At 37.7% G+C, this 17535-nt stretch overlaps 1 protein-coding gene across 6 annotated transcripts in view; it reads left to right on the forward strand.

The window, feature by feature from the left end:
• The window catches only part of PPHLN1 (periphilin 1), a 71989-nt gene that overhangs the window by 40972 nt on the left and 13482 nt on the right, over positions 1-17535 (forward strand). For all 6 annotated transcript variants that reach the window (XM_083801571.1, XM_083801570.1, XM_083801569.1 and 3 more), the window contains one exon: positions 807-947. In XM_083801571.1, the coding sequence (XP_083657697.1) occupies positions 807-947 (141 nt within the window). The remainder of the gene's footprint in view (positions 1-806; positions 948-17535) is intronic.

Consider the following 17535-nt stretch of genomic DNA (forward strand, 5'->3'; position numbering starts at 1 on the left):
ATGCTTTTCTCTTACACATTACTTAAGTTTCTCCACTTCTTCAGTTTTGAACAGATGAAATTTTTATGCATCTACTTCAATTCTCAAATCTTACTACAAAAAAAAAATAAAATCCCTACTCTACTCTACTATTGTACAAATCTGTTGTGTAATATTGCATTTAAATATGCTGTAGTAATTTCTTCTCTTTTTATGTTTTCTGTATAGACTCCTTGAGGTGTGAGTCTCTATTCTTTGGGGCAGGAATACTGCCTCAATTTCCATATTAGAGGGAAGCCTATGAAATCTGATACTTCAGTAAGATTTCTGATGTTATTAGAAATCCTCTAAGCACATGTTTTCTATTGCTATGTAATAGGCATCTCTTTTCCTTTAATATTTAACCCAGAGCACTGAATGCTGCAAGAGTTCTTTCTGATTTTTGTCATTGACTATTTAACTTTGGTTTTGTTACCTTTATCCATTCCCAGAAAGCTAATCCCACTTTAATTGTGGATTTCTTGCTGGTTGGTTGTGATAAATACTAAATAGACAAGTTTCTTCTCAGAGGAAAGGCAGGTAAAGGTTATCTGACATTGTTGTCCTTACACAATTAAGACTGAGTCACAGATTTTCTATAATGTCATGTTTTTTACTTGTTTAACAGTTACAGAAATATGGATTTTAGGTTGTAGCAATAATACTTCACTAATGATCTTGATAATTGAAGTCATATTTAACTGAATGTATTTGGGTTTTTACTTTTGCTGTCATATGAGTTTGTATTTTTTTTCTCTCAGAACTGTGAATATTATCTTTCCTTTAAGGCTGGATCTTCAGCTCCATTGTATGTCGAACAAACAGAGGAAACAGAAACAAATATAACGGATAATACGGAATTATATGAGGATGGCCAGCTTCTTTGCCGCTCCAAAGCAATTGCAACTAAGACCAAGGAGATTGAACAGGTGAGTCCCTTTGGTTTTATGTTTTGTTACTAACACAGTGCTTGTGCTTGTGCAATGGTTTGATCTGCTGCAAATATCTTGATTTCTTTCTTTGTATCCTCCTTGGAGCATAATAATAACGTAATCTAATTTTTTGAGGCAATGGGATCATAACATCTCCATCTACAGGGATGCATTCAGATACGTTACTGAAGAAGTATGAAATTTATCTGCACATGGGAATTAGTGGTAGTTTTCTGTAACTTAAATGTAGCACCTGTTATTTCGCAAGCAAAGGATGATTGCTGCTTTGAATAACTGTTCCAAAATCAAATATAAACAGGTAATTTCAAATGTAATTAAAAATATGGCTTTACATGAGATCAAATTATCAAAAATGACTTTTATGCTATAATTTCTATAACTAGAATATATACAGTTTGGGGATTGAACACTAGAAGCTGTCTGTTGTTGTTGTTGTTTGGTTTTGTTTAAATCATCCAGTGCTACTGTCTTTACTCAAAGATAAAGAATCTTTACATTTTTCTTTGACTGCAGTGTTTTATATCTGGATGAGGGGGGGATATTATGTTCGAAAATTGTTTTTTTCTCTTTTTTTTGTAGAGTATTTGGGGTTAGATTGAATACAAAACAAGATTTTTGTTGCTCTTCTTGTAATACTGAGTTTTTGAGGAGGTTCAATAGAAGGCTATTCATCTACTAGTCTTTACTGCCATATCACTCCACAGTAAGGAAATCAACTCCAGTAACTTACTATATTTCATTTGTCATAAAGAAATAAACTGTTTTGTTTCCATAGTTTTGTTACTTTCAGTGTAGAATTTTGGAGATTTTTCTGACTTTTTCAATACAACTCTGCCCAACTCTGGAAAATGGGTTTAAAATTTATAGGTGGTCAGGAGAGATGATTTTCGTCAAGCATCGAGATCTGTGCAATGTTTTCAGTGTGTGCCTGTGATAGGTGGAAAGAAAGTACAAATCACTTATCCCCCTCTTGATCATCTCATAGTATCTTCAAGGAAGTAGCTCTCTGGTCTGCCTGAGAAAAGATACTAAAGTTTCTTCTAGGTCTCTTCTATCTTAGCTCTAGTGGCTTTTGTTCTGTTGCCTGGGAGCCCATTTCCTATACTGTAACACTGTTCCTTTCTCTTGATACATGAAAACCAAATTTCTCCTCTTTTTTTTTTTTTAATGTTGATTTTGCGTAAGGGTTTTCCTGGTGAAAATGGCTTCGTCTGTGCTGGGTCTGGCTGGGACAGAGCATGCTATAACTGTGATTAGGGTCATGCTGCAGTTTCTGTCCTTGTGTGTCGATCACCGGTTCGTACATGGCCTAAATCAGCTACCACCAAATATATAAACTTATGACTATTTAAAAATGACAAGCAGAGAAGGAAAAAAAAAAAGACTAAGAGCAGATTTATCTGAAAAGAACAATTGTGAATGTTTAGCTGATGCTGGTGAAACTGCGAATGGTTTATTTCCCATGAAGATGTGCCCCTAGGTCCTATAGATAGGCTTATAGTCAAGAGTGATGAAAATTTGGGCGTAAAAACAATTGTTGTTTTTAATGCGATCTAAAATTATTATGTTTGGTAGCGTTGACACTTATCTCTACAGGAATCTAGATTACATTTTATAAAACAATACTTTTAGGAGTTTCGCTCAGAAAAGCCTGAGGAATAACTTTAAAAGTTTTTGATTTCACAGAACCAGTTTCTCCTGTTGTTGATTTGAATATTGAAGCTGCCAACTTCCACAGAATTAAAATAAGGTTTTACAATGATACCGGAAGCATCTTCAGTACATTTAATTCAACTGAAGAATATTTTTTTTATAAAATCAGGTACTGTAAATTAGGTTAAAGCTAGAGAAGATATTTATTTAATCATTTAAACATAGCACTATAAAGCGATCTCTGTGTTTTTCCAAGAAATTTTTAAGTGATTGCTGGTTCAGCAATTTAAACGTCATCCAGAAAATTTATTAGTATGATAGCCTTAATGTTTTTCATGATTGTGAAACACAGCAAGTTTTCTAGCTGTATCTGGAAGCAGTCTCTCTGTAGAAATGTTGTACCCTGTTGCATTGTCTTTGAATTGTCAGGATCTAAAAGTAAACTTGTTTTAATTCTGTGTGGAGTGAGTTCTCCAATAGTGACAGCGAAGGTGAGAGGGAGCAAGGAGTGGAATGGGAGCTAAATTTTCACACCAGTGGTGAACCGTTTACTGAATTACTGTTAACTGTGACTCTGTGAAGGTACTTTGATGAACTTCTTAATGTAATTTATGCTGTATTTCTTCTACTGTTTAACCAAAAGTATGTTTCTGGATTTTGCACAGTAAAATCAGTCCTTAACACTCAATTTTAATACTATTGCTTGTCATGCCATGTTGTTGATAAAGATGTAACATTTAATCTTGAAAGTGAACTGTAGGTTCTTATACACTTCAGGAAAAGGAAGACTGACTTTATAATGAAATATAGAAAATATTTCCAAGAAAGCTCTTATATAATTTGTTTCTGATTGTGTTGAAGATTCAACTCACAGCAGAAATATTTTTTGTTCAATAGACTTTTATTTTCCTTTTTTTTGTGTGTATTTTTTCTTGTCTTTGTGCCTCTTTGCACCGAATGAAAACTCTGAAGTGTTAGCGTGTCTCCTGTTTTAATATGTTCAGTGATGTAGGGTCTAGATCCAGGATGTGGCTTTTAATGCTACATTTGTAAGCAAGCAGAAACTTTGGAGAGTTTTTAAAAACAAAAATAGCGAGGTATTTTGCTCTGTTTTGGGGGGAGCTAAGCACTTAATGCCTTTGAACATGTCTTTCCCTCTTTCCCCCATAATCATAGTTTTGAAATGCGGTGGTGTGTGTTGTCTCAGCATGGTTGGGTAGGCGACCATTAGGTAGATGTTTAAAAGACTGATCTGGGTATTTGAAAATAGCGTAGCAGAGGATTTTGCATTGGCAGGTCAAGGTCAATGAATGTTCAGAGGTTGCTGATGTAACAATTTTGTGCACTTTTAATATTTTTGAATCTCGTAATATCCAATATATGCTAATGCATATTTGACTTGTTTAGTTTCTGGTTTTATATAGTTAAGGATCAGCTTATGCTTTTAGCATGTAATGTGCTGAAGTGTGTTTTTTTTCGGAAGTGATGACAAATAATCCTTGGTGTTAAGTTCCCAATTGGAGCGATTCACTGTCAGTGTTACACAAAAGGCTATCTCTTTGTTGTTCCTTATAAGCAGGAGTAGCAGGGATTCTTGAAATGTCTTATCTTGTCTAGACATCAAGTCTGCAGCACTATATTAACTAGTCCATTATTATGTGTCCAGTTTCTTAAATGTTGCATATGCAAGTTTAAGTGACATGGGTTACCTCTGAAAATCTATTATTTTCTGAAGACAAATTTTACCAAATGAGCCAAGTACCTTCCTTGGTTTTGGCAAAAAGTCAAACCTCCTATGTTTCTGAATAAGATTTGACACTCAGACTTCAAAACTTCTGTTACCACAGAGCTCTGGCATCTATGAAGGAAGCAGGAGTTAATGCATTTGTGAATGCTTTTTTTTTTTTTAATGGAATTACTGCTTACTACTAGACCTGACTGACTGGACCCTTTCAAACAATATTTTAAAATGTTCAAGCATGTAGATTAATTGCTTGTTTACTTGACTTTCTAAATTAATATTGCTTATTAACAACCCTCAATAGAATTAATGACCTGTTACCCGTATGGACAGCCTTCTTGCTGGAAGATGCTGAAAATCACAGGTTTTCTAAAGCTTACGTTTGAAACTTCATATATATATATATAGTGCATGTAAAGAAGGAAGAACCACTGTGTGATTGGGTTTTAATGTTGCACCAGAAAAAAGAAAATACACAGACGTTTCTATCATGATAAAATTGTTACTGTGCCTGCAATGTGTGAAAATCTGCTGCATGCCTTCCTCCCCACCTTCCAGCCCATCCTGATCCCATTGCTGGTTTCAGAACAAGGAAGATGGGTTGGGGTTGCAGTACCTGACTGTGCCTAACAGTGTGCTCTTTTTTGTCTGCTTTCTGGTGTAAAGTCCAGTCTATAAATGTGTACACTGAACAGCTGTTTCCAAGTTAGTTCTTGTAGGGTAGGATGCTTAGACTTTGCCTGTGTTTGTATAGCACCTGGAACAAGAGGTGGTTACTTCTCTTGTGCTTACTACTTTATTCTTTGGGAGAAATGGGGCTGTAAAAACAAACCAAAAAAAGCAACTGAAGATGTCGGGCATTACATACAAAATGTATTTTCCAGTTCCCAGGATGCTGAGTACACTCTTATCCAGGACTTCCAATTTTTACTTTAAATGCTATGCTGTTTGACAGGAAAAGGGAAAAAAAATCTTCAGCTTACACAACAGCTTGCCTGTTGGCGAGGCAGCGTGAACTCCTGAGACCACGTGGAGCGGGAGAATGAATAAGGTAGAGCTAGGTTTGAAGAACTGTAAACCTCTTTCAGAAACTGGAGAAGAAAACTGTCCCTGGGAAGGATAACAAGTGATTGATCAGAGAGGTATGAGAGGCTGAGGAAGAGGGTTCATGGAATGTATGGCTGATGTTATCAACAGTGTAAAGGTGAAAGAGGATGTAAATTTGATGTAGCTTCCAGATCTTGGCCAGGAGTAAGCTAATGAGAAACTATGGTAAGTATATCAGAAAAGTTTTACAAGTTCTAGGTGCGTTAGGTTAAACTTTTAAGTTTTAGCAGTTGTAGTGAAATAAATGAATAAATTGGAGTAACGGGAATCCAGGGAATAATGAAGGCAGAGGCTGTCAAAGCTGACCTTGGGTGTACCTTTTCTTTTGTCTTCAGCTGAGCCAGAGAAACGGGTTATAGTTTCCTCAGGTTAGCTTGCTGGTCTGCTTGTGCTGTTGCTCGTTTCAGGCAAAATGATCTGTGTTAGAAAAAATCTCCTAATTAAAATATGCGTTAAGAGGTGGGTAAGTTAAGTAGAGCTAAGAGGAACTGGAGTAGCTAGAGAACACATTAAAGGATTAGCTCAGATTATGGATGAGGTCAGACGTGCTTTGTTTCTGATGGGAGGAGACCAGACAAGAGTAATAAACCAGATGAGAGTAAAAGATGGGGAAGCTGTAGATCTTGCGTTCCCTCCTAGTTTTTCTATTGTCCTTCAGACCTTGAGTATTTAGTACACAGTAGCAGGAGCTTAATGAAGAACTCCTCATCAGTCTAATTTGTCTGGTAGCATACTATGTGTCATGCCTCTTCTAAGCTTATGTTCTTTATTTTATTTTATTAAATGTAACAGGTAGTTAAGAGTTGTTTTTTTTTTTTTTCCTAATCAGGAAAATTTTTGTCTCAGTTTTTGGTATCTCAGAAAAATTGATGAGGATTCCTTTTAATGATATCGTCTGCCTATGGTCTTTTTTCATCCTTTTGTGATTTACTGATTTCCTTATATGAGTACTACTGTCCTTATATACAGGACAAATAATTTTATTACTTTTTGCACATTCTTAGGCATTTTTTCTTCCATATTAATTATGACTTGCTAATTTTTCTACAGTCTTTCAATATTTGTTAGAGCTTCTGAAGTTTTAGCATTGTGAACTCAAATCAATTAACTTATGTGTATTTGCATCCTTACTATTCATGCTTGTCTTAAGTGGTTTTTGTACTGCAATGTTTCAATTTTCTCAGTCTGAGCTGTTTGTTAGAAATCTGCATTTTCATGTTTATTGGGACTGCCCGATGGAGAACGTGAAAGCTTTTGGTCAATATCTTCATTGTACCATTGATTCTCCCTACACACACGCTGATTTAAAGCAGGATACTTGTAAAAGGGGTGTGAAAGCTTCGCTACTTTCATTTCCTTGTGTTTGAGATACCATACCTTAGAAGTTGCAGTCTTCCTCTTTGCAGTTGTTTAGTTGTGTTCTCTTCCCTTTCCATGGACATTAATGAGTTATTTAGTACGCACTGCAGCGCTCATAATTACTGCTGCGTATGCAAAACCAGAGCAACTCACTCGTTTTACTTCTGCACCTGAAGGTGTATAGTTTAATAAGGAAACGTATTACCACATTTCAGCTTTTTGCCAGCAGTTTTTTTCGTTGCAAAGCTGATAAAAAGTGAGTCTTGTTTAAAGTAAGCATTCCTAGGGCAATACTTGTAAGAGAATTCAACACCAGAAATGTTGTACACATGTAACAGTAAGGTATCCTCATTCTTAGTGACTCAGATACATTAGATGATGGAATTCACCTTTCTATCATTATTTATCTAGGGAAGATTTTGTGTCAGTTTGTTTTGTCTTGCCTTTTTAATGCAACATTTTTTTGTCCTGTGCTAAGCACATTGTTGTGAAGTTGGTTAGTACTGGGAACTCCACCTGTGGAGTCAGCGATACGATTTTTGACACAGTGATGCTTCGTTTATGTGATCGAGCAGTACTGCAGATTCCACGATCTCAACAGGGACTGTTTGCTTACAGTCTTAAGGGGGATTGCTTACCGATGTTTGCTGGTGGATCTCTGGAAGACTTAAATGAGAGAATGGTAGCAGTTAATTACTTGATAAAATTGCTCAACTTAGTTAAAACTAACAAAAGCATGAATGAGAATTGTATCAGTTTCTCTCTTTGTCCAGCTGTTCTAATTTGAAAGGTGAGGGCCACTCGTTATCGAATAAAGTGAAAATCTAAGGAGTCATCCATTAAATAGTATTTTTTTTCAATCAGCTGCTAGCAATGATTGATTTAAAATGTCTTGTTCTGTTGTGAGAAACTACAACCTAAGAGGGTGAAAGAAGACTTGGAAACTGTAATACTGAAGAGACTAAGAAGTATTGCTTTCAAGAGATAAGTTTAAACAGGATTGGAAAAGACACTTGGAAGAGGATAAACTGTCTAAAAATGTATGGGCCTTGATATATGTAATTAGGAGCTAATTGTGAGAAATTGCCTACTGGAAAGAATGTCACAAGTTAAGGTGCTTGGAAGGATAAGTAGGAATGACACAGGAAAACCTCCTGAGAAAGCTAAAGGACAAGAACAGAAATGGTGAATAGGCCAAGCCCTAACACAAGCAGTAGTTTCTGTGGGGGTGAGGGTTAATGGTTTGAGGGGGAGAGTTGCTGTTTCTCTTCTTTTTTTTTTTTTCCTTCTTCTTTCCTGTTTTTAATAACTTGAATTTCATTTAAAGGATAAAGAGAGAAGCCTCATGCCCTCCAACTTTGTCTCCAACCAGCATATTTTTGCTTTAACAAAAGGGTATTGGTGGACTTGAGAAGTGCTTATAGCAGCGTAGATTTATTTTTGAACTGTTTTAAGGGTGAAAGACAAAATGCTCTCTTAGTTGGATCAGGGCACTGAGGCTTAAGATATGAACTTAGTATTTTTCTCTCTTATAAAAAAAAGTCTTTTGAACAAGACATCTTCTGAATTTCTGAGGAATGTTTCAGCATTGCTGCCTGAGAAATTGATTGCTTCATGGATTAAAACTAAACGAGCATAGGGTCAGCTCAATATACCTAACAGTTAGGTCCAGACATTTAAATTGCCTCAGGAATTGCCCTGGCTCAAAGAACTGCTCTCTAGTATCTATTTTCCCTGCCACCATAACACTGATTTCATGTTAGCTCCATCTGTATTCCTGGTACAGTCAGAGTGTTTACCTTCTGAAAGACTTAGAGATAAAATGGGATGTTTGTAGGGCACATGGAGAACAGTGTCACAAAGGGAAAGAGAATTTCATAAAACCATGTGTGATGATAGGGAAGAGGGTAACTAAGCAAACACAAAACCTCCTGGTAAGTGGCAAATGCCACGGAGAGGTAGGTGACAGGAGGGCCTTGATGTTTAGCACAGAAGCCAGTTTCCATCTCTGCTGTATAGATAAGAGCTTCCAGGCCTCAGGAGGCTAGAACAGCCAGCCACGGAAGAGCATTGCACAGACAACCTGGAGGTAGGGAAAATCCACTGAAGTGTGAACCTACAGCTTTGTTGTTGAGGGTCTCTTTCACAGACTGGGGCTGATCGTAGTTTAGCAGCAGCTTGTTTGGTAGATGACAGCTTTGCCGGTGCACGGAGTTTAAATCCTCCGATCCACTTGTAATCTGATTTGTATAAAGCACTGACATTCCCTTGTAAACACAGGATCGTCTGCATCCAAAGACATTTTGGTGATAGACTGCCACATAGTTTTAAAATTCCGATTTCTTCTTGTATTTTGAATCTCAGTCCCTATCCTGATGTCCTTTCTGCTGGCAGTTGCCCCAAGGAGCAGGCTAAACTCAAGATGATTTGAAGATGGATAGGCTACAGTTTTTTAATAGCTGATTCTTCCCTGTGAATAGTAGTGATTGGATGGCATTTTGGAAGCAAACAAATGATTTTTTAAAAGCTGAAATTTACAGAGATCTGTTTTTTGCTCAAATTATTTTGAGTGCACATAGTGTTTATATATATATATATATATCTTAAAAGCTTGGCTTAGAAAGTGTTTGTACACTCTGACCTTTAAAATATAAGGCAATCTTACAGTTCTTTTTTCACGTTATTTATTTTAGAAAGTTAATTCCAAAAGTCTCTGGAATTAGCTCTTACTTTCCTAAATGGTATGGAAAAAATCTTTAGTTGCACAAGTACCTTATGCATGTACTATTTCTGTAAGTTAAGATTATAAAAACATTAGATTTTTATCTTGGGGTGTTAATGACTAATGCAGATCATCATTTATCACCAGCCCACAAGTATCATTTTCTTGTTTTGTTTGACTCTTATTTGCACTGACGTTGTGACTTTCAGTCCTCTGTAACTGTCTGGTCATAGACTACTACGGACACACAACGTCTGGTGGCACGCTTCACAAAATGTGGCAGATAAATGAGGGACAAGATTCCCCCTGGGACACGGGACAAAGGTTTTGCAATGTGCCCGTTTTACCTTGGTACTTTGACTGTGAAAGGCTAATAAAGTCCACCTGACTTGTACAAATCACAGAAGTTGAAGACTGACTAAATGAAATAGGCCATGTTGTTCATGGATCTCTGGCTTCTCGTGCTTCTTTAAGGCTGTTTATACATTAATTTTCTGAACTATTGAACTTTGTGTATTGCTCTGACTGGCACTAATAACCCTTAATAGATGGTTTAATTGACTTGTTAGCAATCTTTCCCCCTTTCCTGCCCCCCAACCAGCTTAAGTACTTTGTTTTGTTACAACACTTTCATTGCTGTGCATACTTGCTTGGCCTTAATGACTCCCCACAAGCAGTTCACCACCTCAGAGTGGTAGATAATTCACATATTAACTTTTTTAGTCACATGCTACCTAAAGAGAAAAATTCTGCATAAGCATTTTAAACACAAAATTGGAATAGATTAGGCTGTGCTGACACAGGCTTTTCAGTGAGCACCTACAACTGGAAATTTGCCCATTTTATTGCTTTTTTTAAAAAAAGAAAATTGGCTTCCTGGGAAAACTGGCTTATGCAACCACATTGCATCTGTGCCGTGTATCTTTTGAATCTACTCTCAAGTTTCAACTAAGTTCAATTTAGGCATAACCCAGGATGATTAGTTGTTACAAGCTTTATGAAAATAGGCAGTAGAAGAAACTTTGAATTCCAGTGGAGAAGGACCGTAGTATGATTGCATTTCATGAGACATGAGAACATCCTCTTGTGCAAGTGCTGCAGTTGGTTTTTTGTTTGTTTTTCAATGGGGAATAATAGGAAAGATAAAACTCTTCAAAGTATTTGTTTAATTTCTGTCTAAGCTGCCATGACCAGAACTGTCTTGTGTAGGACACCTCACTGTCTTTGAACTTGAATAGCCTTGGTTCTGCACGTTTCAGGTAACTTACTCATTGGGAGGACTGGTGCCTTACTCGACACTCTCGTAACAGCTTCTTCCAGGTAGTTTGCTGGAGCACTGACCTGGTTGTGAGCTATGCTGGTACCCAGCTGCCTGGGACCCTAAGGCTCTTGAGTAGATCTCAAAGGGAAGAGCAGTCACAATGTTCAGTGTTTTTCATAGGAAGACAGGTCAGTTTTGTGGACAAAATGCTCCCTTTCAATTCAAATGCTAACCTCTTACAGTTCATTAAAATATTTGCACTTTTAGGAAAATGAAACGTTCAGAAATCTTTTGATCTTCATTTCTTTATCAATGATGAACTGGAAGTACTCGGTTACAGAGAAACATCCCCACAGAGGCACAGCTCAAAGTACGAAGCATTTGGACTGTGCTCGTAGTCACATGGTCTGAATTTTTGGGTAGACCTGTGCGATACCAGGAGTTGGACTCGATGATCCTTCTGGGTCCTTGCAACTCAGGATATTCTGTGATTCTATGAAAGCGAAGTAAAACCAAATGCCCTTTTGAACACTACCACTGAGTAGGGTGGTTGCAACAAAGACCCTGTTAGGGTTTAAGATACTGGCTCTTCGTTCATTTTGTGGGGGACCTGTGAGCTGGTTGCAGCCTCCATGAAGCCTGTAAGTAGACCACTGGTGGGGCAGTCTCACCCAGCAGAGGGATGGAGGCTATACCTTCGCCAGCTCTTGGCAATGAGTGGTGCTCCCCCCTCAATCAAAAGTACATTTTTTTTCACACAGATTAGAGAAACCAGCATAGGATGGTGTGTGAATGTCAAGGTAGGAAACTTCCTTGTCAAAACTTCTTTTTTTTTTCAATGAAGTGCTAAAGGGAAGGTGGAAGGAAGACTGGGTGCAGGAGAGGATCCAGAAGGCACGAGCAAAAAGATGCAGGAGTTTCTGAGGAATTGGCGGACTGGAACTACGTCTAGCTGAGGGATGATGCGACCTGTGAACTGGAGGGAGGAGGCAGTCTGGAAGAGATTAAAGGATTTGCGGTGACAGGAGGGTTTTAGAGTTGGCAACTGAGAGTATGGAAAGCAATGAGCAAGGGTGGGACTGGACATGCAGTTGAAAAAAAGATTTGTGCCGAGATCAGGAACTGCAGCCAAGAGGGTGGGGAAAAGAAAATGATCGGGAACGATTGGGACATGGGTGGAGATGGGAATTAATTCCCCAGGAGAAGCTCTGAAGCCCATGGGCAAATGCAGTGGAGTTTCTCACTGGCTAGAGGGTGGAGACGCTGCATCATGCAAGAAAACCTGTTGCTATTTCTAGCGCCAGAAACAAGTGGGGAGCAGTCAGGTGCTACCAGCTTGGTGTCTTCCCCTCTCTGTACCCTCGGGACATCCACGGGAAACTACAGTCGGGAGGCAGGATGTGCAGCGTTCCAGCTCTGAACACCTGAAACTGCTCGCTGAAGAATTAGATAAACACATCATTGCTGGTTGTGCTCCTGTTTGCTTTGGCTTACCCTATTTCTCATCAATTAAAAATCAAAACAACACGGATAATTTCTTCACGTAAAAATGTTTCAAATGAAATTATTAACCTGTTTGCCTGAGTGGACATCTAGCTATAACTCAAAAATGTCAGGATTATTTTTTAAATATTTTTCTTAGTTTTTACTTAAATTTATGATTAGGCATAACTGTAGTTCACTGTATGGTTTCCCATTTTCTTAGTTTGCTATTGTAGGATGTTTTCTTGCAGCAATGTTTTCTCTAAAATCAGGAGCAAAGATAAACTCTAAGATTCTGTTTCCTGCCTCACTGAAGTCAGTCGATGCCTTTTTCCTCTGAGTTTCTAGCAACAGGATACCTAAATGTTGAACTCCTAGCCGTGGAAAGATCTCTGACTCACCCTTGGTTTGGTTCAGGCTGTTGGTTTCTTGAGCCCATTTATAAGTGATGTGTGCTTTTAATAACACAGTGAAATGTTTCATAATACATACAACAAAATGATTGGTCTTGTTATTCTTGCAGGCTCCTTTTGGATTGAGAATTGCATCTGCATTCCAAATGTGACAATTATCATCTGTACACTAGTGAATATACAGTAAAATGGATGTAGTACCGAGTCATTAACATACCTAATCCAGCTGTGATTAATCTAAAATTGCAAATTTGTATGTGATTTGATAAGACAGACTTTTAAGATTAGTTAAACCAAATATAGCATGCGTTCTTGGTGTGTGAATTTTCCACATCACTTGTCAGCCAGTACTTGGGGAATGGGGTGGTGGTCAAAAAAACCTTCCATTTAAAGTAATGATATTGTCTTTTATGAGCTAGAGAAACTCAGTTTTAAGAGTATTCCTTTCTATTTTAGGCAGGCTGGGCTTTTTGCTGCCAGGAAAAGCATGTTCCCATCATAGTGAGTTGAGACTCAAGGCTTTTGATCTGTGTAGGTATTACTGGTGTCATGGTAAGCAGGTAGAGGAATGATTCTGATTAGAACTGGGTCATCTACTGCAGATATTATTCCCTCTTTGTATATCTATATTGATCCAAATACATTTTTTTATTGATGGGAGAAACATAATTTTTGCATGTACTTGCTTTCGATGGTGCAGTGAAAATGTAAGGTAACTCCTCACTTGTTTTAGATCTGTGGTATATGGTGGGGGCTTTCAGGAACGTAGCGTGGTTTGCAGCACCATCCTCTTCCCTTACCCGTTGTATAGGCCATTTTATTCGCTCTTTTTGAGTCAAGGCATTCATCATAAAAGTGATCCTTTCTACTTTAGGAAAAGCAGGGTTTGATCACTTGTAACCTTTTTGTTAAACTGATAGTGGACATTTTTGAAAGTCTAGTGTCTTTGGAGTAACAAGGCTCATGTCTTATTTCTCTATCTCAGGCTTCAGTTTATCTCTAGTCTGCTCTTTGACCAAGCCTTCCATACAGTGTGACCAAGTAGTCTTGAAAAATAAATTAGCATGTTGCTGAAGAGTTATATTAAGATATGCATAGGTTTGTTTGGGATAAAGTAATGAGCTTATTTATGTTGTGGATTGGCTGAGGTATTAAAAGAGGCAAGGTCGTAACAAGTTAGCTAAGTCTGAATACTCAATGTCAGGTGAGGTTTTATGCATATAAGGGTACAAGCTTTCACTGGTTTATTTGCAGTTCATTTCAGTATGAGTTGCTCAGCCTGTATGTCTAACTTGTAAGTTAGTTTTTTACTGTATTTCTTAAAGCTATCTGTTATTTCAAATGAAGGCTTTGAAAGAAGGTGTGCATACCTATGTAACGTATGCGGGGTTCAGTGTTTGTTTCTGTTCTTTAAATAATGTTCCCATTTACTTACCAAAGTGTTACCTTTTATGTTTTCGTATTTGATAGAAATGCCTGAAATGTACATTCTTAAGTATTTGCCTTTATGTCGCAAGGTAGTGCAAGGACGCTCTAATGATTCACTTGATGTGAAACATTTTTCAATGAATTTCTGAATTTTTTAAGGAACTACATTATATGAGAGCAGGGAAGGAGCAGGGAATACTTGGGTAAAATGTGGTAGCAGAAGTAAGGGTAGTGAGAAGCAAGAATTGTGCCCTGTTATATACGTATAGGCCATCTGCGAAGTCTTTGGAGCAGGAGGAGTGACTTGGCCTTGTCCATAGCAATGTTTGCTGAGCAACATAGAACTGAAGAGAACAAAGATAAGAGGTGAGCAAGTGAAAGAGAGGTTAATGCTGAACTGAGGTAAGATGAAGGGAGTCAATGAATCATATTAAAACCAAGCAACATTTTTCTCATGTGGTTTCAGTGCATTGCAAGCCAATGAATGGAAAGTGATGGTCGTATTTTTTTCGTTAAGAATGTAAACTATTGGCTTGTCCTAAGAAAGGCAACTTTTTTTAAAAAAAAATGAAAGTTACCATTATCATCCTACAGGGTTCATGGTGCTCTTTAAGTCAATAAATGAAATAATCCTTTGTTTAGCATGTAAATCAATTCTTTGTGGATACTAATCCTTGAAATAACAAAATGTCAGGGCTTGAAAATAGAAAGTTTGCAATGTTTATACCCTTATGTGATTTTAAAAAACAAAAGGCCCGCTGGAATTTCTAAATGAAATGAGAAAGTGCCATTCATTTTCATTGCGTTTTTTATTGAATTTGACTTGGTCTGTTCTGGATGATTAAATCTGTTTCCTCATTTGATTCTGTTTCCAGACAGCGTGGTTCAGCTAGAATTTGACTGGCATGAATTGTTTTGTTTTGGTTTTTAACAAAAAAGTTCTGGAAAGCTGCACAGAGTGAGGAATGCCTTATTTTTCAGGATATGTTTGTACGAATAACCCCTGTCTATTCTGTATCTTTGAGAGCACATGGTAATCTTGTATGGAGTAAGGTTAAAAGGTAAATGGCATGGTACTGTTTCTTTTGGCTATTGCATTAAAGTGTTTGACCTTTAGAAACCTATTTTTATCTTAGGCAGTAAACTGTTCTGCTTATCAAAAGAGACTTCAGCGCTCTCTTTCCATGCTGTTCTTACCCAAAACACACCGTATCAATTTAGCATCAGCAGCCTTTATCTGCAACAGCTATTATTCTGCTTAGGGATGCAGCATTAAAAAGCTTGTTTATATTGTAACAGTACATTTTATTCAATAAGCACTTTCATGTATGAAACTATGGCTTCCAGTTTCATTATGTAGTTTAGATCTTTTGTATTACCTCCCTATTAACCAGTACAGTGGTAATCTAAAATTCCTGCACCCAAAATGCTGCTTTTAAGGATCAGAAATCTGTAGAAATGTAGTGATTATAAAACATGAAAGAAGGAGATTTAAATCCATGAAAGGAAGACTAAGTGCAGATTCAGTCTGTTAAAAGTTCAAGCGTTTTTCAATGGACTAAGAATTATTCAGCTGGCAAAAGTTCATCGGTAAAACATTGCTTCATTACAGTTGCCAAGAATTCTCATTGCTTTGCTAAAAGTAGACAAAAATCAGCTTTGCAGAAAAGAAAAATATAAAAGTTTAAATATTACATCATTATTAACAGTATTGGATTGATAAACTGGTATAGAAGGAGATGGTAGTGTTGTTTAATTTTTTTATTGATGCAATTGTTAATTTACATGATGCTTTAGCATCATTACTAGCAAAAAAATACTGGTAGTATAACTAGCTTTCTTGCTTTACACTAAAAGTAAATAAGGAATTTGAAATAATTTGAAAAGGGCTGAGTCTAGAACTCCGCGATAAGTTCTGTAAGTTCTACCTCCTGAGTACTGGAAATATCTCTGATACTTGTTGACTTAGTGAATTTATGTCACGCTGTTTTCATAATTTATAGATGTCAGGGATCACAGGAAGCTGCTTTAAGATATCTGAAGAACACAGAGCTCAAGCTCTCAAAACTCTCCCTTCTTCCCCCCCCCCCCCCCCCAAAAAAAAAAAAAAGTGTTTGATCCCAGTTTTCTTCTGCAGGTCACAATACTTTTTATAATGACTGACTGAAACCAGACTCTGAAAGAATCAAAGCCTTTCAGTGGATGCCAGAACCTGGAGACAAGCGAACACTTCAAAAAGTCACAAGTGTGTTCGCATACCTTGCCAAGTTCATTCCAGCTCTGCCCTCTGTCAGGTCGCCCCGTTAGACGACTTCTGGAAAGTGTTCGGTGTCACTGGGCTGAACAACGCAGGCATTCCTTTAATGAGTTTGATGGGTAGCAGTTCTTGTGCTGAAATGCTGCAGCACAGCTCGGCTGTCGCGTTGGTACAGGCACGTAACGAGGAAACGGGAAGCCAATGTTCTTAGTCTCAGAAGATCTTTTAAAATACAAAATGTGCTAATTTTTCACATGGAAAAATAGCTTGTGGTATGAAAACAAGTGTTTCCCAAGCTTTTTGAAACAGCTGATAACTGTGATTCTTCAATTTTTCTTATGAGCTATAACTCCAGCCTACCCAATAACTGATTCAAAGTACACGAGGATACAGCCAGTGGTGTATCCACTGAGTAATGCTGAACTTCTGTGTCCCCTTGGACCACAATTGGTAATCACTGCCCTAAGATATATGATTTACTAACCATAAAAGACAATTTCTGCTCCTTGTGGCTTTCCCTTTAGCGAGACATGTTTTCTATTTGTACCAATTTTTGGATCGGATTTCTGCTTCCAATTGAATTGGAAATAGATAGAATTGTGGGAACAGATTCAGGAGGGGTGGTCTGAGTGTGGGATGCTAAAAAGTACAGAAGGAAGGAAGATGTTTGCAATAAGAAATGAGGCTTCATCATATATCTTTTCTGATCTCCTCTCCCCTGCTCCCCTCCCAGCCATTATGGGCTATGCTAGCTTTATGTTCTGTCTCTTAAGATGCTTGGTTTTTGACTGAAGATGCATGCTAAGATGCACACTTGTTTAAGCACAGATCCTGTGTGCTTTGTGTAGGTTAGGCAGCAGCTCTATAAGATGTCCCAAATGAGCCCAAAGACACTAGGCTTTTAACCTACTAGCGTAAGGCTAAATGTCCTCTCTAGACATCATCTATAGCTGCTCATCACCCTCTCATCCAAAATAGGTGATTCCTCCCTGCAGCCCAACTGATATGCTACGTATGACCTAATCAGGCTGATTTTGCCTAAAACTTAATTTTAAGAGCAGCTTTCTTTAGTGCTGGCTCACAAACCAGTGAGGTGATGATTTCTGGCATGGGGATGGTGACAGGTGGCAAAGGGGGAATA

The sequence above is a fragment of the Anser anser genome, assembly GCF_964211835.1.
Source record: "Anser anser genome assembly, chromosome: 1".
NCBI lineage: Eukaryota > Metazoa > Chordata > Aves > Anseriformes > Anatidae > Anser > Anser anser.